This window comes from Tupaia chinensis, unplaced genomic scaffold (genome assembly GCF_000334495.1).
Source record: "Tupaia chinensis unplaced genomic scaffold, TupChi_1.0 Scaffold000550_1, whole genome shotgun sequence".
NCBI lineage: Eukaryota > Metazoa > Chordata > Mammalia > Scandentia > Tupaiidae > Tupaia > Tupaia belangeri.
The window spans coordinates 576,214-600,888 of record NW_006160062.1 but is presented as its reverse complement, the minus strand read 5'-3'; the positions used below and the strand labels follow the sequence as shown (position 1 = coordinate 600,888).

The 24,675-nt window shown below is 41.3% G+C and overlaps 2 protein-coding genes across 5 annotated transcripts in view; both read right to left on the bottom strand.

Moving 5' to 3' along the window:
• Positions 1-181, bottom strand: part of NPC1 (NPC intracellular cholesterol transporter 1) — a gene marked incomplete in the record, with an annotated part of 79,853 nt that extends 79,672 nt beyond the window's left edge. Inside the window, 1 exon segment of the mRNA XM_027775361.1 lies at positions 3-181. Coding sequence (XP_027631162.1) covers positions 3-40 — 38 coding nt within the window.
• Positions 182-10,225: 10,044 nt separating this feature from the next.
• Positions 10,226-24,675, bottom strand: part of ANKRD29 (ankyrin repeat domain 29) — a 58,280-nt gene continuing 43,830 nt past the window's right edge. For all 4 annotated transcript variants that reach the window (XM_027775360.1, XM_006157656.3, XM_014591295.2 and 1 more), the window contains 2 exons: positions 20,098-20,196; positions 10,226-12,171 (listed from right to left, as the gene is read on the bottom strand). In XM_027775360.1, coding sequence (XP_027631161.1) covers positions 12,088-12,171; positions 20,098-20,196 — 183 coding nt within the window. In that variant the 3' untranslated portion in view covers positions 10,226-12,087. The remainder of the gene's footprint in view (positions 12,172-20,097; positions 20,197-24,675) is intronic.

The following is a 24,675-nucleotide window of genomic DNA, read 5'->3' as shown; positions in this document are numbered from 1 at the left end:
CGATCAGCAGGAGGCCGAGGGCTAGGCCGCGCATGCTCATGCTGCTGCCGCACGGTGTTGCGGGTGTCGGCTGCGGTTCGACTCGCTAGGCTCAGCGGCCGGGCTACCGCTTCACTTCCCTGGGCCCAGTTTTAGGACCCGGTGCGGGACGAGAGCAGAGCAGGCGCGGGGGGCGGGCAGGCTGCGCGCGCAGGTCAGGAAGGACGAAGGCGTCGTCAGCCCCTCCCCTTTCAGGGCGGTGCCACTACCCGAGAGCCCAGGGCTCCGGCCCCGGGAGGGCTGGGTAATGGGCGGGCCTAGCCGGTCCTGGGCGGGGCCTAGCCGGGTCAGGGGCGGGGCCAGGCCAGACCAGTGCGTCGCAGGCTGCCGAACTGTGCTGTGTTCTTCTGCTCTGCGGCTCTGGGTCTTGTGGCCTTGGGTTCGGGTCTCCCAGACCTGGATAGTCAAACTTTTGGAATCCAGCCTGGGATGGTGTTTCTGGAGTTTTGCCGACAGTATCTGGTTTTGACACTTTAACTTAATTGTCCTTTTTGTCTCTTGGGTTGGAGAGGGTGGGCGAGGTTTTAGCTAATGGAAATATGGCACTTGGAGACCCGTTTTCCCGTTAAGACCCCATTCCTCAGCTGAATGTTGTATTTACTTCTGTCCTGATAAGTACTCTGAACAATTTCTCTTCCCAAACCCAGTCATCCCAAAGGAATCCACGCCTGGGCTCCAAGGAAAGCTTGCGGCGGTGACGCGCAGTGGCCTGACGGTGTCGTGATCCGTGAGCGCGAGGGGGCGGAGCGCGGAGGTGGGTGTGCCCCTGGCCACCCTATCTTTGTTTACCGTCAACGCGGTCTCTGACCTAAAAAGTGGCGTAATCACTCCACCTGCCGGCTGAGCTGAGCATAGAGTGGTGAGCCTGTGGACGTGAGAAAACCCGAAGTTTGGAAACCAGAGTCATGTTTAAGTTCTGGGCTAAGTGAAGCAATACAAAGATAATGGAGAAGCATTTTCGTGATTTTATTACGCGTATTTATAATGCTTCTGAAGCCAGAGGAATGTAGACCAGTAGCGGAACAATGTCTAAGTCAAAGAAATACAGATCACCAACCACATATTTCAAAATAACTTGATTTCTCAACTTGCATTTCTAGTTTATATGAAGGGTTCGTGTGATCCTAGTAATATCTCATAAATTTATCTTTTCCTATATACTGCCTTTCATTCCTGAACTCGTCTGGTTCTAGAAAGCTTTGCATCTTTTTCTGCTCTCAGCTTGCCTCCTGTAAGTACATCACGACTGTATTAAATCTATTGAACGTTTCCCTGTGGAGCAAGAGAGGAAGGCTGACCTAGAACAAAGGTCTCTTTAACGGGCAGATGGAGGGGAGAAATCTGGAAATATTCATATGAATAATTTTTGACCCATTGCACAATTAATTTAATCAATCTCTTGTTGGACATTTAATTTGTGTCTTTTCATTGAAAACAATGATGCAGTGAACATCCTTGTACTTAAATATTTGTGATTATTAACAAATAAAACTATTGGGAAAAATTTTATATTGTTGGATGAAAGAAAATATGTCTGCATGTGGAGGGGAGACAGCCTGTGGCATGGTTATTAAGGCACCTATATCTCACATGGCCGACTAAATGGATGGAGTCCTGGAGGTGTTTGACAAACATTCTGGGCGAGTGTGTGCATGGTCGCAATCCTGAAAAGAGGGAGAGATGGAAAAAGATTGTGATAGGACCATTCCCCATGGGGGGAAGGTGCTTTCTCACTTCCCCTCTCTTCTCTAGCAAGTGTATAACCTTCTGACAAAGTTTTTTTTAAAAAAGAAGAAAGGAAACATACATTAAATTTTTAAATTTTTTTAAAGGACTAAAGCAAGAAATCTCCCCCTAGGGGGAATGGCCACACCGCAATCCCTTCTCCATTCTCCTTTCGGGATTTTGAGTATGCATGCACACGTGCCGGCATGTTTAAAGCCTCTGGGTCTGGGAGTCCAGTGATGTAGCCGTTTCACCATCTGCTGGTCCCAATGTTTAAATCTTTATTATTGTCAAATTACCTTCCAAAGAGTTTAGAGTTTACACCTTTGCCAACATATGGAAGTGCCTAATCCCTCATCATCTTGCCAACATTTATTCTTACCATTTGTATAGGTGGTGCTTTAATTTGTATTTCTTTAATTGTAAGTTAGATTTAAAAAATCTGTTCATACGTCTGTAAGTTATTTGGTTTCTTTTTCTGTACTCTTATTAAATATTGATTTGTTAAAAACTCTTTATTGAAAAATCAATCTGTTGATCTAGTGTATGTGTTTTAGACACTTCTACTAATTTACTAGTTTTCAGTGCTATAAAAAAGTTATCTCAGACAAGGCAGTGGTGAAGTGGTAGCATAGCTGAATCCACATGGGAAAAGTCCTGGGTTCACGTCCCAGGACCTCCCTGAGCAGGCTGGGTGGGGTTGTGTGGGTGAGTGCCCATGACGTGGGAGACTGGGAGTGGATCATGGAATGAAGACCCTGTTGGAGATCCCTGGCTCTCTCCTGGAAGAAATAAATAAACTTTAAAAATTAAAAATAATTATTTCATGTTTTCCTCTAAAATTTTAATGATTACCTGGAAACTATGATCCACCTGGAATTATTTTGCTATAAATAACATAAGGATCCAGCTTCTCTTCTTGGTCTAAAGCCTAATCATATGGATGCCTGCTCTTCTTCTTAAGGTCATTATTAAATGTTGGTGTCGCCAAACCCAATGACAATTCCTTTGCTCTCATCTCACTTTGCATCTTAGTAGCATTCAATGTTGTTGATCACATCATCTTCTGTAAAGTGTATTTTTCATTAAATCTCACTCTCCTAGGTTACTTCACTGGCCTAAGTATCAACTGTATTTTGTTTTCTAGACTAGGGAGATGATTTGAACAGTATAGTCATGTTTAAAAAAATTATTAAAACAAAATAACTGTGATTTCTCCCAAAGTAGAGAGATCTTTTTCCCTTGCTGCTAATTTGCAAACTTCAAAGTAGGTAGTGATTCAAGTGGGTAAAGGGAAAATAATGCCTAACTACTGTATAGATTGCAAGCTTGCCTAGTTTCTAACTTAAGTCTGAAGTTCAATATTAGAAAATGAAGACAGAGCTGGGTATTTGAGTAATACGATGGAACTGACTGCATCTGGTGACTTCTGAGGACATTACTCATGGATCCAGCTTTTTATTTTGGTTATTTTTTATGTTTCCCTCTTGTCTTCTACAATAAAATAGCATAGAGTAGGTAGCATAAATAATATGAATTTATTTCTCACAGTTCTAGTAGCTGGGAAGTCTCTAGATCAACATCAGGAACCACTTTGGTTCTCTTTTTTGGCTTGCAAATCGCCACCTTCTCCGTGTCCTCAGATGGCCTTTCCTTGGTGTATGCTCTTGGTATCTGCTCTTCTCTTTCCACCAATCTTATTGGATTAAGGTCTGACCCTCGTGACCTCACTTGGCTTTAATTACCTTCTAAAAGCCTTATCTCCAAAGACAGTCACATTGAGAGTTAGGGCTTCAATATATGCATTTGGGTGGGGGACATATTTCAGCCCAGAGTGCCCCTGCTTTCTCTCACGGCTGCCTTATAACTTCTGTGGATTTTAGGCATTTTTGCCTTTGAGTTTTTTTCCCACCTTCAAAAACAACATTTTGGGTTGGCATTGTGGCTCAGTGGAATTAAGAATCTGGATCCTACATGTTTTTCTTTCTTTTTTTTTGGAGAGCTTTTTTTGCTATAGGGCGCGTGCACTCGCCAGACAGAGAGAGACATAAGAGACAGAAAGCGAGAAATCACCCCCCAGGGGGGATGGTCACACCACAATCCCTTCTCCTCCATTCTCCTCTCGGGATCTTGGGCACGCACACACACGCGCCCGGCGTGAGTTTGAAGTCACTGGGTCCTGGATGCGAACCGCGGTCGACTACGTGGGAGTCCAGCGACATAGCCATTGTGCTAACTGCTGGTTTCCTGGATCCTACATGTTTTAACAATATTCATATCCATGGTTCAAATCCTGGGCCAGCGAGCCTGGAACACGCTGGGCACTTGTGTGAGTGAGAATCCACAATTCAACAGGCTAGAGGACTGGAGGAAGGGGATCGTGGCATGACCAGACCCTGTGGAATGCTTCCTCCCCAATTCTCTCTCACTCTCATTTGTGCATGTACGTGCTCTATTATGAATAAAGAAAAAAAATTTTCATCAATACGAAGACAAATGCAATCCCTGCTGAATTCATCATTACATATTCATCATTATTGTATTTTTACTTTTCTTCTGATTTTAAAAGAAAGTAAAATAAAAACATTTTCAAGAAACCTTCAAAATAGTGTGGGCCCTAATGGACAAGTTAGCCCTGTTTTGGCTGCTAATGCCATAGAACTCCCCGCAGTATTCATAGGTATTATAAATTTTGCTGAGAGTCCGCCCCCACCCTTCCACCCCCGCCCCAAGAAGCTCTAGGACCAGCAGCTAGAGCTGACTCTGAAAGAACCCCCAAGATGGTCCAGTAGGTAACCAACTCACATATCTCTTCCTCTGTCAGTCTACAAAATTGCATTTTGATAAAATATAGGAGACATTGAATTACTGCTTCTACCAAACCCCTAGAGAGGCTCAGGTTGAGAATTTTTGAGACCCTCTTAAGGTAATAGAGTCTTTCCATTTTTTTCCTTTTTACTTTTAATTAAAATATAAGGAGTATAACGCTTACATGTACAGCTTGATGAGTTTTTACATATTATTTGCTTATATTTGCTATCTGTTCATGTATAACAGATTCCCCAAATCTTAGTGGATTGAGAAAACAAACATTTATTATATCTCACTTTCTGCCATTCAGGGATCTGGGTGGAGCTGGTGGTTCTGGCTCAGAGTCTCTCATGAAGTTGTGGTCAAGATGTTGGCCCGGGCTACCCCCAACTGAAAGCCTGTCTGGAGCTGGAAAATGTGCTTCCAAGACGCTGTTGGCAGGAGGCCTCAGTTCTTCTCCATGTGAACATCTCCTTAGGCTGTTTAAGAGACTTTGAGAATTAACAGCAGACTTCTTCCAGAATGGGTATTCTGAGAGAGCACAGGCACATTTCTTTTATGATTTAGCTTCAAAAGTGGTATGCCCTCACTTCTGCCATATTTTGCTGGTCACATAGACGAGTCCTGATACAGTGTGGGAGGGGAACACACAAGGACAAGAATACTGAAGGAGGGGGACACTGAGAACTACCTTAGAGGCTGGCCACCACGACATTGGTGTAGCCAACATTCAGAGGAAGAACATCTAACATTTTCCACACTCCAGAAGGCTTTTTATGCCTTTTCCCAGTTAATAATCACCATTCTAATAATCACCTTTGACTAAGAGGTAACCACTCTTCTGACTTCTGTGGTAAATTGTTTCTGTCTGATCTTGTACTTCATGTAAATGGAATCATACTTCTTTGTGTCTGATTTCTTTCACTCAACATCATGTCTGTGGCTTATTCACATAATTGCTGAGTAGTATCCCATGCTATAAAAATACCATGGCTAACATCTGGTTGTTTTCAGTTTGAATTATTAAGAGTGAAGTTAGTACAAGTATGTTTATACATATCTTAAGCTCAATATATGTATTCAGTGCTTTTGGGTTCTGCAATAGACTTTTTAAAAGTTTCTTTCTTTCTTGAGAGAGAGAGAGAGCTACAGGGACCCTGACAGATCTTGTCATACTATGATCCCTTCTTCAGTTATCTAGCCTGCCAGGATCGTGGTTGTGCCTATGTGCAACCTCTGAGTTCAGGTCAACCCAAGCTCCAAACCTCATACCTCACCGTATGGTTCCAGCATTGTGCACTGGTGCTCATTGCCTGATCTACCACAGTGGAGCCTGCCTAAACTTTTAAAACTTCATACTTAGGTGAGCTAAATTTTCCTGATTCTTCATTCAAAAATAGTTTACAGCTATAATTTGTGACTCAAATGCCAGTAATTACAGCTGACTCAGAAATGGGGCGTTGTTGGTCAGACTTACGGTAAAATGTTGTTCACTATACTAAGGATGCTGGAGTTGGTGATTAATCCAGTCATGCTTTATAGTGTAACTTCCATGCAGGATGCTACCAGTGTGGAAATAACTTGCAGTCGAGCAGTTAGGGTTGCAAACTGGCTCTCCTTTCTCCGAAGGATTCAGTCAGTCAACACCATTTTTGTCTGCTGGTGGTTTTGGTCTTATCTTCCTAAATAGGGAGTCTGACTTCTGTAAACTGAAGGCTTTCTTTCTAAGCCTATTCTTAAAACTTTAACTGGGGGGAAGTAGGAACGATACCAGCACTTCCCTCTTTAAAGATTAGGTTACTTGAGTGATCTCCAGAATTAACAGCGGACTTCTTCCAGAATGAGTGCTTCAAGAGAGAGTGCAGGCGAAGCTCTTTTATGATTTGGCCTCAAAAGTGGTATGCCCTTACTTCTGCCACATTCTACTGGTCATACAGCCCAGTCCTGGTACAGTACAGGAGGGGGACTACACAAGGACAAGAATATCAGTGGAAGGGGACACTGGACCATCTGTGAGGCTGGCTACTATGTCATCCACTTAGGGTTAAATCCTAGTGAGGGGTAAGAGGAATAATGGTTTCTGTTGACAAAACTGACAAGGAACCTAAGAGCTGAAGATCTGAATAAACTTCCTTTAACTATTAAAACATAACCTCATTTATATTTTAAAATCATCTTAAAGTATTGCTAAAAATAAGGGTCAGGGCATTAGAGAACGATTCTAAGACTTTCCAGGCCCATTAATCCATAAATTATTTAACTGAGGGCCAAGTATAGCCAGAGAGCATGAAAAAGATATGTTTGTGTTGCTGGTTTACCTCATTGTGTTCAGTAGGTTAAGTAGAGTAAGGAGGTAGGCTGGGATCTCAGCTAGAGGAATGTGAAAATAAGTATTCTAATTCTACCTAGATATCATATTAGTTTTTGTTTGTTTGTTTTTGTTTTTCCTCTATGTTTTGAAGCACAAGTGTCCTTATGGTTAAGCCAGTTGAGTCTCAGGTGGCCAACTACAAGGTTTGAGTCTTCAGCCATGTGGCTTGAGAAACATGCTGGGCATGCATGCATGGGTGCTCATAATCCTGAATGGAGGGAAAGATGAAGAGATTCACTGAAGCTCTGTTCCAGCTGGGCCACAACATGGTTTTATGCACTAGTCACCTAGCATCTTTCCACAATGAGAAAAAATTCACTAATAAAAACCAATCACCAGCATAGGTCTGCAAGTATACTTTCCTCTCATTTTACCACGAAGGTGGTAAAACATTAACTCCCAGGCCCTCTACATTGTACCACGCAGATCTGGCATCTCCACAGTGTAGCATCAAGTCCTTTTCTTCATGTTGTCCAAATGTCCATGACAAAGCAGAGGCAATGCATTCAGAGAGTTGCCAAGGAGTCCTAGAAAGCATTAGGAGTGGCTTCACAAACATGGTTCTATCCAATAACAAGTAGAATCATTTCAAGTAAACCATTTATTTCAGTGGAACACTAGCTCCAGGTCCTGACCAGTCACCAGTCCTTATCCATAATCACCACAGGACCAGACTTCTTTGATCACTAAACAGGCTCACTAAAGGCAAAGCCAAGGAGCAAATGCGGTCCTGAATTTCTTAGCCTTTGTGTTGTATGGGGATATATCTTCATGAGGTTTGTTTCCTGCTCTCCTCTCAATACTTTTTCCTTCCTTATGCTGTGTTTCATTTCCCTCTGCTGCCATGTTGTTTCATCTTCTTTGCTAACTTCCCTTTTTCTTTCAAAGTACATTCTCAGTTTACCATCTCTTTTCCACTCACTAAAGTCTCCCTGGGGAACTCATTTCCTCCACGACTTTATCACCCCTATACAGATGATGACCAAATCGGAAACAATACCCTGTCCTAAACTTCAAGCTGCTGTTTTCAATTGTCTAGACTCTGTTTCACCAATGATTCAAACTGGATACACCCAAGCTCTCTCCCCACCTCAAATCTGATCTTCTTCCCTATTTCTTAACATGGTTATTGGCACCATCTATGTAAATCTTGTGTGCAGAACAGAGTTAACACAACAGGCCTGACATTGCCTATCCTTAGACAAACCTGCTTACAAAATAGGCCCTAGACTGGCAAGCAATTCCATACACTGATATAAACTTTCTGTAACTGGGCCAGTTCCATGGCTCTGTGGTTAAGGCATCCAAGTCTCACATGGCCAACCACAAGGTTTGACCATGTGGCTTGAGACACACACTGGGCATGTGTGCATGTGTGCCCAAAATCCTGAAAGGAGGGAGAGATGGAGAAGGGATTTCTTCTTTTTCTTACTCTCTGTCTCTCTGGCAAGGACATGTGCCCTCTGGGAAAGAAAAAGCTAAAAACCTTTCCCTAACTTGATAAGAATAGCTCACCATGGGGCTGGATGGTGGTGCAGTGGTAAAAGGTGAGCTCTGTGAAGTTGATCCACATGGTAAAGTTCCAGTTTGCATTTGGAGAACTCTCTGTGTGTGTCAGGAAGGCACATGCACAATATAGTGGTGGCTGAGGCTGAGAGTGGATCATAATTTTGAGGCTTGATTGGGAGTTTTGTCCCTCTCTCTTTCTCACTCACGGCAAGAATAAAATCATTTAAAAAAAAATTGGTTCATTGTGATGGAACTGTACAAGTAATGTGGTTTATGTTGTTTTCCATCTGGATATTCTGAAACTTTGGTAAATGCTAGGCAGAACGCACCAATGTGCCGGATCCTGATCCCAAAGACAACTATTTGTGTGTGCACCTGGTTGCAGAAATAAATTCCCCTCTTCTCCAGTCTCAGCCTCTTGTTTCATTGACCATGAGAAGCAGCAATTGAACTTAGTTTGCCAGTAACAAATGGAGTGGACAGAATCAGAATTATCCAGATTCCTGATGTAATCCCAAATGTTAACTCTGCTAATATTTGTTTTTTTTTTACACTAGAAGTTCTGCAAAAGCCATCAGCTATTTCACAACAGAAAACTATTGCAAAGGACTGACAAGCCAGGAGCATCATTATAATACACATAGAAATTAGGAATAGTTTATTTTCAGTAACTATCTCAGGGGTTTTAATGTGGCTAAAAGCCTTTGAGGAATCATTGCAAATATCTTCCACAGCAGAAATAATGAAATTATAGGTCCATTAGTGAAATAAAGCTTAAAGATGTATTTAAGATCCTGAAAAATGATATATTTGCCAACAGAGTTGAATTGTTCACCCTAAACTTCCTTGCTATTGAAAATCACATGGCCATCAGGCATGGTGGCACATTCCTGTAGTTTTAGCTACTCAGGAGGCTGAGGCAGGAGTATGTTTGAGGCCAGCCTGGGCAACATAGTGGCATGCTGATTCTAAAAGCAAACATATAAACAAACAAAACAACAAAATTACATAGTAATAACTTCTGATTGAAAAAGAAAACAGGAAAAAAAAAGCAACAAAGGCAAATTAAATAGTATGATAACTTTATTTTGAATTATTACATGAAATATGTTATCAAACAAACATAAGAAAAATTTTTATGGTTCAATTAAACAGACAAATTGCATAAAGATTACTAGTTTAAGTCTTAGGATGCAGAGCTAACTAAATTCTGAGTTAGATTAATGTGAAATAAAAGTCATCTGTGTAAGTGCAAACTAAAATGCAATTTTAAAAATAAGAGACCTTTTGGGACCAGCAGTTAGCATAACGGCTATGTCGCTGGACTCTCACGTAGTCGACCGTGGTTCAAGTCCTGGACCCAGTGGCTTAAAACTCACGCCGGGCGCATGTGCGTGCATGCCCGAGATCCCGAGAGGAGAATGGAGGAGAAGGGATTGCGGCGTGGCCATCCCCCCTGGGGGGTGATTTCCTGCTTTCTGTCTCTCTGTCTCTCTCTGTCTGTCTGGCGAGTGCACGTGCCCTATAGCAAAAACCTCTGCAAAAAAAAAAGAGACCTTTCATTCAGTCTTTGATAGTTGATTAATCATTTCCCTGTTATGGATAATATAACTTCATTTAGATCAAATGTGATCCTTTTAGGGTAGACACTTCTTACCCACAGTATAAAAGCTTTCCTTATTGTTAAAGCTATTGGATTCATTTTTTTTTCTCTAATATTTTTTCAAGAACATTATCCAGTTAAAATTACCTAAGAATGGGCCAACCACAGCATGCCTTAGTGGAAAACATTTTTTAAGTTTGTGGTTCACCCCATTTTGTCTTTTGAAACTTTATTATCAGTTCTCATAATATCATAATATTGTTTTGTTTACATCAGTGATGAGCAACTATTTTGGGCATAAGGTCTAATGAGTGAATATAAAGCATTTAAGGCCACATTATTTTCCTTTTCAAAATAAGTATCATTTTTAAAAAAAATTCCCATGGGGAAAATGTGTATTTGTATAAATTTACTGAATATAAGAATGCCAATGAGGAAATTGGTACTGCCTTTTAGCTACTAAAATGTTTATATTTGGGTATTTTAGCAACATAGAACTTTCTAATATTTTATCCCCAAATTAGAATGCAGGCTTTAGGCTGAGATAATCAGCTTATCAAACTCGCTGGGGCAGTGAGTTGCTTGTTACTGACTTTGCTTGTGACACTGATCAAAATAAGTTGATTTTGTCCTCCTCTACTGATCACAACAAATTTTAAGAGGATATCTTTTCATTTCAAAAATGTTTTTTTTATCACTTATTGATTTAAAGATAATGGCTTTAGTACTACGATGTTAGCTCAAAAACACTCTTTTGAGAATAAATTTCCTTCCACCTTAGAATATCCAAGAACATTGCCTGGAAACCAGAGCAGAACGTAAATAAGAAAACTATAGATGTGTTTAAACAACAGAAATACCTTCAGTATTTATTATGGTAGATTACAGAAAGAAGGTTTAAATTTTGTGTGTGCAATTAGGCACTCGCTAAGGCATTTAGACACCATTGATTATAAAGTGCATTGAATGTAAATTCTGACCCCTTTTAAAAGGAATAATTCAACATAATCCAGGTTTCTTTCTTGGAATCAATCAGCCCAAGAACATGCATAGATGAACACTTATTAATTGTTCTAACAGTCTTTTATTACCTCTATTCCTGTAGTAGTAATAGCAACACACTATACTGGCATATATCACACTTTATCCAAGGGCTTCAAAGTTATCGTATCAATCGATGTGGTGTTGGAAACGCTCAAGATTCCACAGCATATTAAATCTACTTTCTTATGATGTGGGAAGTAGAGTCCGTAGGACAGAATAAAATCTCAAACAGACAAGCCTAAATGTCTTGTAGTATGTAACGATCTGAATTCCAAGTTTGACTTTGGTATCCTATCATACCTACAATGTTGACTCTAAGTAAAAATAATTTTTACATGGCATGAGTAGGATAGGGGTAAATGAACAAATACACAGTCTGTATTTTCTCTAGTGCAGCAGTTTAACTTTGAGTAATACATAGTGGAATGTCAGAAGTGGCTTTTTAATGTATGTTTACACAGCACTCATTTGTAGTAGTCATGACTATGATCGTTGGGTAGAAGAAAACGTTTTACACTGGAACGACATACATGTATAAACGTAAACTATCATGAACGTATATACTTTAGCACACCTACATTTAACACGAAAATAAAGTACATCAATTCATTGGTCAGCCTTTCAATCTTTAAAAAACCAAAGCCATCTCTTTCTTAGCTTAATAGTCAAACCTCTCCATCTTGGTCTTGGGTCTTGAGAATCCCAAGTTAAACGAGTTTCTGTGGAATCCGTAACTATGCCAGGCTGCCCTGGAGCTGAGTTACAGGGCAGAGTGTGAGAAGCCCACAATAAGTGAGAGAAAGAGTCCCTGAGCGGTTCTATTTTTGACTTAGTGCACCAAGCCCAGCTCATCTTTGTCAGGGACCCACAGGGTGGCATTCTAGGCATTTTTTTTTTCTTGAAAAAATTTCCAACGCGGAAAAGCAATTTCTTTTCGGACTATGTGATTAAGGTTTCTATCTTTCTGTCAAAAAGTGGAACTAAGTTAGCTCTTCCTGTGTCCTTCTTTACTTTGTAGGAGACGCAATATACGTTCATTTTTGGTTAATTCTGCTGGAAGTTCGTTGGCCTGAAAGAAGATAAAACAGGCATTAGTGAATTCCTCCAGTTGGTGTGGTTTTAGGGACACCAAGGGTGGGGGGGCTCCTGACCCACATTTTCTCCATGAATGAAAATCTACTGGACTCACTCTTTGATATTAAAGGTGTCCTTCCTTTAAATATATAAATATTACTTGTTATTTTCTTATTTCATTGCTAGAGTAGCTCTTGCATCCAGCTAGATCCCTTACTAGACTATAATCTCCCAGAGAGCAGGTCCATATCTTATTAATTATTATGTCCTCATTTCTAGCACAATGCTTACCACATCTAATACGTGCTCAATAAATACTGAGCAAGTTAAATTTGATACCTTATATTTAATTAGTTTATTATATGAAGTGGTCTGTCCACGGGGGACTCACAACTTAGGACAGGTCTCTTTTGATGAGAAGTTTGAGTTAGAAGCATCCACAGCAAAAGAGATACTGGGGAAAGAACAGCTTACTTGACAGCAACTTTCCACCTAACCCATATCACAGAAAGATCTTCCTTTCATATTGCCGCTGAGATGCATTCTTTAAGCATTTAGTGGGCCAGTCCTCACCACAACCAATTAGTGTTAAGGGGCAGTGGTTCTCAACCTTTTTGGTCTTAGAAGTCCTTTACAGTCTTAAAAAGTATTGAGAGACTTAAGATTTTTGTTTTTAACATATTAGAAATTTAAACTGAGAAAAGTATAAAAATAATGAGAGAACTTCAAAAAGTTTGTGGAAAAATGGAATAATATACAAGTTTTTTCAGTGCGAAAAGATTTTAAAATCCACTGCATAATTTTGTCATAAAAATAATTTTCCATGAACTTTTTGAGGACCCCTTATATTTACTAATTCATTAAAAATAATAAACTCTATGGCTTAGAGGTTAAGAAGGCTGGATCCTACATGGCCAACTGCATTGTTCAAGTCGCAGACCCAGTGGCTTGAGAAACTCACAGGAGGTGTGTTCGTGTGTGCTTAAAATCCTGAGAGGAGAGAAAGATGGAGGAGAAGGGATTGTATCATGACGATGCCCCATGGGCGGTGCTTTCTCACTTTCTCTCTCTAGCAAGTGCATGTGCCCTCTGGCAAATTCAAAAACAAAACAAAACACACTCATTACAGGTTAATGTCTGGCAAAGTAAAAACAAAACAACACACACACACACACACACACACACACACACACATTACAGGTTAATGTAAGCAACATATTTATTTATTTTATTTTTTTTTTTGAGAGTTTTTTTTGCTATAGGGCGCGTGCGCTTGCCAGATAGACAGAGAGAGACATAGAGACAGAAAGCGAGGAAACACCCCCCAGGGGGGGTGGTCACGTAGGGGGGATGGTCACGCTGCAATCCCTTTTCCCCCATTCTCCTCTCGGGATCTTGGGCACGCATGCACACGCGTCCGGTGTGAGTTCTAAGCCACGGATCCGGGACATGAACCGCGGTCGACTACGTGGGAGTCCGGCGACATAGCCATTACGCTAACTGCTGGTTCACATAAGCAACATATTTATGAAAAACAATTAAATTAAAAAAAAATCCTGGGACCAGCAGATGGCATAATGGTTACACTGCTGGACTCCCACAGAGTTGACTGCAGTTCGAGTCCTGGACCTGGTGGCTTTAAAGCTCACCGCTAGGCACATGTGTATGCATGCCCAAAATCCCGAGAGGAGAATGGAGGAGAAGGGATTGCACAGTGGCCAGACCCCCTGGGGGGTGATTTCTCACTTTCAGTCTCTCTGTCTCTGTGTCTCTCTGATGAGTACAGGCACCCTGTAGCAAAAAATCTCTCTCTCAAAAAAATCCTAGTGAGAAGAGTAGCATTGATTAACAGTTTTACATTTTTCTTTAATGTGTAGCTTAATAGAAGACAACTATATTCTCACATCTGCTTTCTGCATCCAGTCTATTGTGATATGTTGTTTTGATTGAAACATATAAAGCAGTTGGAAAGGGGGTAAGCATTTTAGCAGTCTTCTCAATCATTGTAGGTATTCTTTGATGCTACATCAATACTTGAAAGTGGTAATTTCTTTCTTTCTTTCTTTCTTTTTTTTTTTTTTTTTTGAGAGATGCTATAGGGAGCATATGCTCACCAGAGAGGTAGAGAGAGACAGAGAGACAGAAAGTGAGAAATCATTCCTCAGGAGGGATGGCCATGCCGTGATCCCTTCTCCTCCACTCTCTTCTCGGGATTTTGGGTATGCACACACACACACACATGCCTGGCATGAGTTTTAAGTCGCTGGGTCCAGGACTTGAACCACAGTCAACTTCATAGGAGTCCAGTGATGTAAACATTACACCATCTGCTGGTACTGAAAGTGGTAGTTTCTTAAAGGTAAATTGGAATATGGGATCTGAAACCACATCAATGAACTTTTTGTTCTCTGTTCATTAAAATCTGTAAGTCTGTCTGTGGGTTGATCTTTACCCACACGTGATTTGTAACATCATATACTGCTCATTTGGAAAATACTAGTTTACTGAGTTATGTAGAGCCTTCAAATGTTGACACATTTCATCGAGCAATATCAAAACATTCAGGGCCAGTAGATTGTGTAATGGTTATGTCACTGGACTCCCACATGACCAAGAGTAGTTCAAGTCCCAAAACTGGAGACTTAAAACTCATGCCAGACTCGTGTGCATGTGTGCCCGAAATCCTGAGATGAGAATGGAGGAGAAGGGATTGCAGCATGACCATCTCCACTGAAGGGGTGATTTCTTGCTTTCTGTCTCTCCATCTCTCTCTGTCTATTTGGTGAGTGCATGCATCCTATAGCAAAAAAATCCCTATTTAAAAAAAAGCCTACAAAAACGTATTCATTGGTATTACTGCTGACTCATCAGAAAAGCCTTGGCTTATCGGGAAGCTCTTAAGTTCATAGTTGTAGATAAAAAATATAAGTTTTTCTCTCAAGTAAACATGGTGTTTTATGAAAAAAGTGGTGGGTTCACTTTGCAATTTAAACAATTACACTGGTGCTTTTTCTTGAGATAATCAATGTTCTTCAGTATACAGCAGAAGAGCTTCATGAATACTTCTAATTTTTGTGACATAATATTAAAAAGATGTATAGCAAGGGTCAAGATGAAATAAAAATGAACATTTTTCCATGTTTTCTTAGAAACACTCTTAGGTAAAACTGGTTCTTTTGCAAAATAATTTACAAAATGTATAGCATAATTCAGTTTTGTAAAGTAATTTGCTAGTACAGTTTGGTGTCCCTGCTTTGATAAACAGTAAGGCCCCAAGGGTTCCCCCTTAATTTTTTTTTTTTTTGGAGAGATTTTCACTGTAGGGCGCGTGCGTTCGCCAGACAGACAAGAGAGAGACATAGAGACAGAAAGCGAGAAATCACCCCCCAGGGGGGATGGTCACGCCGCAATCCCTTCTCCTCCATTCTCCTCTTGGGATCTTGGGCACGCATGCACACGCGCCCGGCGTGAGTTTTAAGCCACTGGGTCCGGGACACGAACCGCGGTCGACTACGTGGGAGTCCAGCGACATAGCCATTACGCTAACTGCTGGTTCCCCACCTTTACTTTTATACCTTTAGAGCAAATGTTAGCAGAGTGGAAAAGGCAGATAACATTTTGTATCACTGAGAATACTGCTTTCAGCCCAGCCAGGCAGCACAGTCTATAGTGTGCTGAATGAACTACAGTGCTGGAAGTAGTGTCAACTGCAGGTTTGGATTCCTAGGTGACCCTGTAAACATGTCAGGCAGGCATGCGCAGTACCCAGGATCCAGAGGAGCTAGAGAGCTGAGGAAAGACGATCATGGCATGATAAGACCCAGTCGAGAGTATATTCTTTTTCTCATGCATGTGGACACACATGTATGCACACATTCTATCATTTAAAAAAAATACATTGTAGGGGGACCAGCAGTTAGCATAATGGCTATGTCACTGGACTCCCATGTAGTTGACTACCGTTTGCGTCCTGGACCCGGTGGCTTAAAACTCACGCCAGGCGCGTGTGCGTGCGTGCCCAAGATCCTGAGAGGAGAATGGAGAAGGGATTGCAGCGTGGCCATCCCCCCTGGGGGGTGATTTCTTGCTTTCTGTCTCTCTGTCTCTCTCTGTCTTTCTGGCGAGCGCACATGCCCTATGGCAAAATCCTCTCAAAAAAAAAAATTTGTTTTGACCTCTTAAAGCCCCTGAATGGGTCTTGAAGATATCCAGGGCTCTATGGATCACACTCTGAGAAGTGCTGTTATAGAGCAATCAAAAAGATGCTTTGAGGGATCTCAGAGGAAGCCATGAAAGGGTAGATCGGCACATAGAATGGGGAGGGGTCTCAATATGGGTGTTACCTCTCTCACAACCAAGCCTGGAAATCCCGCTTCTTCATGTGGGAACTTAACCCTAGGTGAAGCCCCTACAGTCCTTGCATTGTGGGTGGGACCCTGCTACCTGACCTGCTGGCTAGGACCTCATCCACCAGGATTCAGACTGTGGCTGGCCATGTGAAATCCAGTTCCCAATGCACAGCACTTAACCGTGGAGCTATGAGGCCAGCCAACATCCATGTAGGCCGATGTCGTTCCTCTGCTCCCACTGACTTCTCAGGTTGCTGAGGCTGCGTGGATTGTATGATAGCCAGTATTCCAGGTTAGCCACTAATGCCCATCTTTTTTTAAAAAATATTATTTCATTATTTATTTAATTTTATTTATTACTATTTTTAAAAATTTCCTATAGGTCATCTTATTCATTACAGACCAGGACCACAGGTCTATATTCATATTACAACATCAAACCACTGTATTTCCCCACCGTCCCTAGAAGATGTATTCTCAATGTTCAGTTAGGGGTGTTGGGATGGCTAGAGTGTGAGAAGTGGCTTTTGGGGTCATTGGTTAGACCTGTCCCCAGGCAACTGCCTTGAAGTCCAAAGCAGAAGTTCTGGAATTCCTGGTGCAGAAAGATGCCTTTGTACTAGCTTAGAAGTCTCTAAGCCCCTTCGATAGCATTCTTTCCTTTTTTACTTATAATGCTTGTCACTTTGTGCAATTGCTTATTTAGTTGTCTTTTTTTTTTAAATAAAGAATTATTTATTTAATTTTATTTATTCTTTCATTTTTATTTTAATTTGACCAGAAAGAGACAGACAGAGATAGAGGGAGGGAGAGAGAGAGAGAGAGAAAGTGGGAAAGCAAACCACCAGGTCCAGGACTCGAATTGTGGTCAAACATATGGGAGTGTCCAGCGCCTTAGCCACCATGCCATCTGCTGGTTCCTTATTTATTGTTTTTATTCCCCACTAAACCCTGAGTTCCATGAAAGTAGAGCGATCATGTGAGTGTCTTTCAGCATTGTACTTCTGGCACACAGCACACTACATAGTATTTGCTAGGTGCTCAATAAATGTTTGTTAAGTGAGTGTATGAAGGCCAAGGATATTCCTGTAAGAGTCCTGGATAGTTGCTAGAATTCCAACACCCTTGCTTCTGGAGTTCTCATTTAAAAAACTGGCTTCTAGCGAGTGGTTGGCGGTGAGTGGGGGCTTCCTTCATAGCTACTCCCAGTTCCCTAAGGACTTCTGTGGTATGAAGCTTCAGCTGAGCACCCTCACATATAGGAGGGAGGGCTTCAACACACTCATGGGAAAACAGAATTAAGGTATGAGTTGAAAAAAATGTGAAATTCATGTATAGTTTTCATAATACACATTTTCCAAGAACTTTCTTTCTTTTTTTTTTTTTTTTGGAGAGGTTTTTGCTATAGGGCGCAGATGCTCACCAGAAAGACAGACAGAGACAGAAAGACAAAGTGAGAAATCATCCCCCGGGGGAGGGGTGGGGGGGATGGCCACGCCACAATCCCTTCTCCTCCATTCTCCTCTCGGAATCTTAGGCACACATGCACATGCGCCTGACATGAGTTTAAGCCACCGGGTCTGGTACTCAAACCGTAGTCGACTGTGTGGGAGTCCAGCAACATAGCCATTACACCAACTGCTGGTCCCTCCAAGAACTTTTTGAAGGCTCTCCCGGATATAGTCATGTAATTTTAGTTTGAGTCTAAAGTTCAGCATTTTGACCACTGGAAATTAACTGTAACCATTACTGCTGATGGTTATCCATTAGTCTAGAGGACACACAAGGAACCGCACTTTCGGTTTCTGTGTAAGGGTATTACTGCCTTCCTCTTGTCTTAATTCAGTTCTAGATAGGTCATCCACAAAGATGGATCTCTTTCGGAAGCCTGTGTACAGGTCTCTAGATATGATCTAAAAGAAAGGCAATTGTGATTTTAATTGGCTTATCACACAGCCATGCCAGCTAATGGGAAACAAATCCAAGTGTCTCAGGAAGAGATAAACGAGTTTTATCTTCAAGTGATTCATTGGTAGGAGTGGGGAAATAATACTTCTTTATGCTAAGTAAAATAGAAAAGTGACCCTTGGCATGTTGCTTAATTGGCACTTAGTGGTTTCTTTTAAAAATATCAGGAAACACTATATTTTTTGTTTTTATTATTAAAATGTAACACAGTAATAGATGCTTATAAAAATCCAAAGAGAACATAAGTATAAAGTGAAAGTTGTTTTTCATACTTTCCCCTATTCGTAAGCACCAATCTCACTTTCTCTTTCAAAAGTCGGTAGTTTGGGGTCTGCCAACAGAGCAGTGGTGAAAGCAGTGCATAGAGGAAGCTGGATCTCACATGGCTGACCAGGGTTCAAGTCTTAGCCCTAATGACTTGAAAAACCTGCAAGGCCCATGTGTGTGCATGCCCAGGATCCTGACAGGATGTAGAATTGGAGGAAAAAAGAATTGTGGCATGACCAGGCTCCATTGAGAGGTGCTTTCTCTATCTCTGTCTCTCTGTTTCTTTCATGGAAACACATACGTGCCCTCTAGCATTAAAAAAAATAAAAAGGAAAAAAAAAAAGTTGGTAGTTCCTTGTGCTTTCTTAAGACCTTTCTAGGCTCCTTTCCTCCCCCACACTCTACATGTGACAGCTTTAAGCAGACGTTGAATAGGAGGAAGTTTGGTGAATCATGTTTTTGGTTGCTATTGTGTGCCCTTCCACCTTCAGGTTTGGCCTACTTATATACAAAGGATAGAACTATTAAAAAAAATGGATTGGTCTTGTAACAGTGGCAAGTACTCCTGTTAACAGTATAAAATCAACATTGTCCCCATGAAGTCACCAAATTTAGCAAAAGCAATTCTCAAGATAAGGATATCGGGACCAGCAGTTAGTGTAATGGCTATGTCGCTGGACTCCCATGTAGCCGACCGTGGTTTGCGTCCCAGACCTGGTGGCTTAAACTCACGCCAGGCGTGTGTGTGTGCGCGCCCAAAATCCCGAGAGGAGAATGGAGGAGAAGGGATTACAGTGTGACCATCCCCCCTGGGGGGTGATTTTTCACTTTCTATCTCTCTGTCTCTCTCTGTCTGTCTGGCGAGCGCACGTGCCCTATAGCAAAAACCTCTCAAAAAAAAAAAATGATAAGGATATCCAACTTATGGTGATGGTGATAAACTACCAAAATGTTGGCATTTTTAGTATACATTGTGAAGTAGAGCCTTACTTCCTATGCTACATCTGTGGGCCTAGACAATGTCTTTGATGTAGAACAACAATACTTCATGTAAGGACTGTCCTCCCCTGTCTACTCCACCTCCACTCCCATCAGGAGGGTGTGCTTGTTAGCTGGAAACCATTGATAATATAGAGTTTTGGGTACAATTCCCTAGGTCCATAGGTACTGCTCATTAGTAAGCTAGTAATATCAACCTTATATGCCCTTAGCATGCATAAGTATGAAGATAGTGACTGGAGCCACAGAGATAAATCAGTTCTTCCTGGTTTAGAAGGATGCTGTCTTATTTCTCTGCATGGGAACCTGATAGAGTAAAGGATGTGTTTAGTGGGTACCTTGTTTCTCAGGCCTGGGTCTGCCCCCGCTTCCAGGAGCAATGCAACTGTTTTAATATTCCCGCTGAGCACTGCAGCATGGAGCGCTGATGTCCCATTCTAAGAGAAAAATGAGAGTGTGGGTCAGGAGTGAGCTTGTAGCCATCAGCACTTAACTTGGCTTTCACCGTAAACCATCTCAATGTTGAGACTGCAACATCAGAGCCACTCTTCCTCATCTTCCCTCATACTTCTCAAAGTCATATCAGCACCTGCAGTAGTGTCCTTAGATACACAACTGATGGCCACTAATAATATTTCAATGTTCTTTTGCAAGCAAAACATGAAATCTGGCCAGGGCACGCATGACTTTATAGTCACTCAGCTTTATATATACTTTAGGATTTGCTGCAGAAACAAAACCATAACGCTTTGACATTTTTTTCTTCACAGACAATATATATAGTATTCATACTTTCAGTGAGCCACTTCTAGTAAGGCTGGAGGAAGGCTGCCTAGCCAATGTGCTGACCCATTAGCTGGTCTCCAGACAGTGTTCACTCAGGCAGGCAGGGGAGCAACTGTGGGGTCACAGGGATTAAGAAGAATATGTGGGATGAGGCAACTCCTAAGCCCTGAGTTGGAGTTTCTGAGCACAGGAGACTTGTAGATGGGTTGCTGACATTTTATGAAATTTACTGCAAATATCAAAATAAAGAAGCAGCTCCATGCAGCATCTAGCTGGATCTGGGAGGGGAGAGGAAGAGAATATAACAAAATGAATAAAAGAACAATGGGTAGTCATGTGACATTGTTTTCAGAGGGTACATAGGTTTGTAACTAGTACCTAATGCAAGCTTAGTTTCCTAATTAATTACTCAAAATAAAAATCACTCTGAGACCAGCAGGTGGCATAGTGGTTAAGGGGCTGAATTCTCACATGGCCAATCACAGTTCAAGTCCTGGACCCAGCAGCTTGAAATTCACACAGGGCATGTGTGTGTGCATGCTCAAAATCCTGAAAGGAAAATGGAGAAAGGATTGCAGCGTGGCCATCCCTCTGGGGGGTGATTTCTCACTTTCTGTCTCTGTCTCTCTCTCTGGTGTGTCCACACATCCTATAGAAAAAAATCTCTAAAAAAAATTACTCTGATTTTGAAAAAAAGTAAAAGATCATATCCAGATAAATATTCCAGCAAAACAGCATTTTTTCTTTGGTTGCTTTTATTATATACATGATAATTCACCAATCTGGTAATACCTCAGTTGTCAAAATCTTGGCCACCCTATCAACTTCAACTCTTTGCAACATAGTTAAGAGTAAACACTAAAGCAAAAAAGATCCATTTGAAATGAAATTAGATATTGCAAAGTCCACGTCTAAAATTCGTTCCTTTTTGTTCATAGAGTTCATTTTCATAGACCATTTATTTGTACTCTGTAAACAATTTTAACAAGTGCAGCTTTCTGGCTTCCAAGCTCAAGGAAGATTAGAAGTAGCTCATTAGTACAGGGGAGAGAGGCCAACACACTGACAATAGCAGTTCTGTACTAGCTGACCACAAGAATGAAGTCTGAAGATAGTGAATATAAAGAGCAGACACAGTGTCCAAGAAGCTTCTAGGGTCATTTAAGGGCAAACAGATTTTATATATATCGATAAATCCTGAGGGCACAGCTTCGAAACTGCTAACCCACAGTGCCAAGTTAGAACAGATTTGGTGTCCTCTGTTTAAGAAACCAGAAGAGTCTATATTAGGGGTCAGCAAACTATGGCCTGAAGGTCAAATCCAACCCAACACCTGTTTTTGTATATATTGCAAGTGGAGAATTGTTTTTACATTTTAAAAGATTAAAAAGGATTAAGGGAGCTGAATGGTGGCACAGCGGTAAAACATGAAACTCTGCAAGGCTGACCCACATATAGGAAGGTCACAGGTTTGTATCAGGAAACCTCCATGATTCAGGGCTGCCGAGGCTTGGAGTGGATCACAGCACTGGCCTCATTGAGGGTGCCATCTCTCTGTGTCTGACTCATGGAATTTAAAAAAAAGGTAAAAGAAAGACCATTTTGTACCATGGAAATATGAAACTCCACAAATGTTAATAAAATTTTATAGAAATGCAGCCACATAATATATTATTATAATTTAAAATTTTCCTTTTTGAGAGATATTTACTATAAGGTACGTGTGCTCACTGCAGAGACAGAGAAGAGAGACAGAAAATGAGAAATCATTCCTCAGGGGGATGGCCATGCCACAATCCTTTCTCTTCCGTTCTCCTCTCAGGATTCTGGGCATGCATACACACACTCTCGGTGTGAGTTTTAAGCTGCTGGGTCCAGAACTCAAACTGTGGTCAATTACATGGGATGTAATCGTTTCATCATCTGTTGGCCCCAATAATTTAAAAATCTCTGGGGCTGCTTTTGGAGTGTGCCATGGAAGAACTGAGCAGGTGTGATGGAGATTGCATGGCCCGCAAAGCCTAAAATAGTTACTATCTGGCTTCACAGAGAAAAAAATTGTTGACCTCTGAAATACACTATAGTTTAGAAATACCAATAGTTTAATCCAAAAATGATTAAAACTTTTTTTTTTTTAAAGAGTTTTGGGGCTGTTTTCTGAAAGACCCATGTTGCCACAATGACATTTTCTAAAGATTCACAGGTGATTAAAGCTTATTTTATTTCATTTAAAGTAATAAGGCAAAGTGTTACTTTGCTCAATGTAATGAAAAGAAGCAACCTGGGACCAGCAGTTGGTGTAATGGCTATGTCACTGGACTCCCATGTAGTTGACCGTGGTTCGAGTCCTGGACTGGGTGGCTTAAACTCACGCCAGGTGCGTGTGTGTGCGTGCCCAAGATCCCAAGAGGAGAATGGAGGAGAAGGGATTGTGGCATGGCCATCCTCCCTGGGGGATGATTTCTTGCTTTTTGTCTCTCTGTCTCTCTCTGTCTTTCTGGTGAGCACATGCACCCTATAGCAAAAACCTAAAAAAAAAGCAACCTAGTGTCTGTTCTTCCATGACTTCACAAATACTCCAAATAAGAGCAATTTGTTTTACTTTCCAATTTAGTAAAGTTATGACCACATTTGTGTGTGTATGTGTGTGTGTAAAACTAAGTGGTGATGGAATCTGGCTCACTTTCTTATTTCTACCAATGCCAATAGATCTTCAGCATCAAGAAGCTTCAGCATCGGTGTGTTCTTTCAAGGCAAGGCTATGACCTGGTATACAGTACAACCAATACAACTAGATGGACAACCTATCAGGTTAATTGTACCCCAGTTCCACTGCTGTCCCCAAGAATGGGCTTTGGATTTTCTAATTTCTCTTTTACAGATTGGTACAATTTCTGTTTAGGTCTTACCTTCAAAATACCGAGAGTGGGTGAGAATTTAAGCAACTCCTCAATAACGTCATTATACCCTTTGTTGGCTGCTTTCAATAATGCAGTTGTACCGTCCTTATCAGAAAGATAAAAAAAAAGAGTTGATTATTAACATATGCCTGAGTTGGCTGAAAATTACACGTCAGTGGAGAACTGGGAGTATGACTGTCAGAAACTGGTGAAATGTGTAAAATAAGCACAGATCAGCAATGTCTCTTACTCTAGGAGCATTTTAGTGCATTGTAGGCAGTTAATTCTGTATAAAAGAATATCAGATAAAATGTGACTGTTTATATCTGAGCTTCCTATCACTTGGGACTCTGTGCTCCTCCAGTCCCTGGTGAGGGAACACTGGGTGAGGGATAAGGGGAATTTTAAGAGCATGTTTTTAGAGCGTTGATGGATCAAAGAGTCACTCTCTACTCTTCATGACTCAGCAGAAATTTTTAACTGTCTTAATGATTTATCATAAAACTGTATTTATGATTTTAAAAATTCATATAACCTTGTGCTAGACTGCCCTAGGTATCTATTTGCCTGTGTGTGTATGTGGGGGGTGAGGAGTAGAGGGAAGGAAGCTTACTTTGGGCAGGGAAGGATAGGAGGGATAGATAAAAATCTTCTAAAAAAGAATGCAGACAGGTTCAAAAATTAATACTTGGTGGGAACCAGCGGTTAGCGTAATGGCTATGTCACTGGACTCCCACGTAGTCGACCGTGGTTCGCGTCCTGGACCCGGTGGCTTAAAACTCATGCCGGGCGCGTGTGCGTGTGTGCCCAAGATCCCAAGAGGAGAATGGAGGAGAAGGGATTGCAGCATGACCATCCCCCCTGGGGGTGATTTCTCGCTTTCTGTCTCTATGTCTCTCTCTGTCTGGTGAGCACACGTGCCCTATAGCAAAAACCTCTAAAAAAAAAAAGATTAATACTCGGAAGCCCAGCAGATCTTATGGAGGTTAAGTTACTGGATTCCCACATGGCCCACTGGGTCTTGGACCCAGACTGGTAGCTTGAAAATCATACTGGGCGTGTATACAACGAGCCCAAAATACTGAGAGGAGAATGGAAGAGAAGGGATTGAAGAGTGGCCATCCCTCCTGGAGAGTGATTTCTTACTTTACCCCTCTCTGGCGAGTGCATGCTCCCTATAGCAAAAACAAAAACAAAACTTAAAAAAAAAAAAAAAAAGCTCAGTTATTT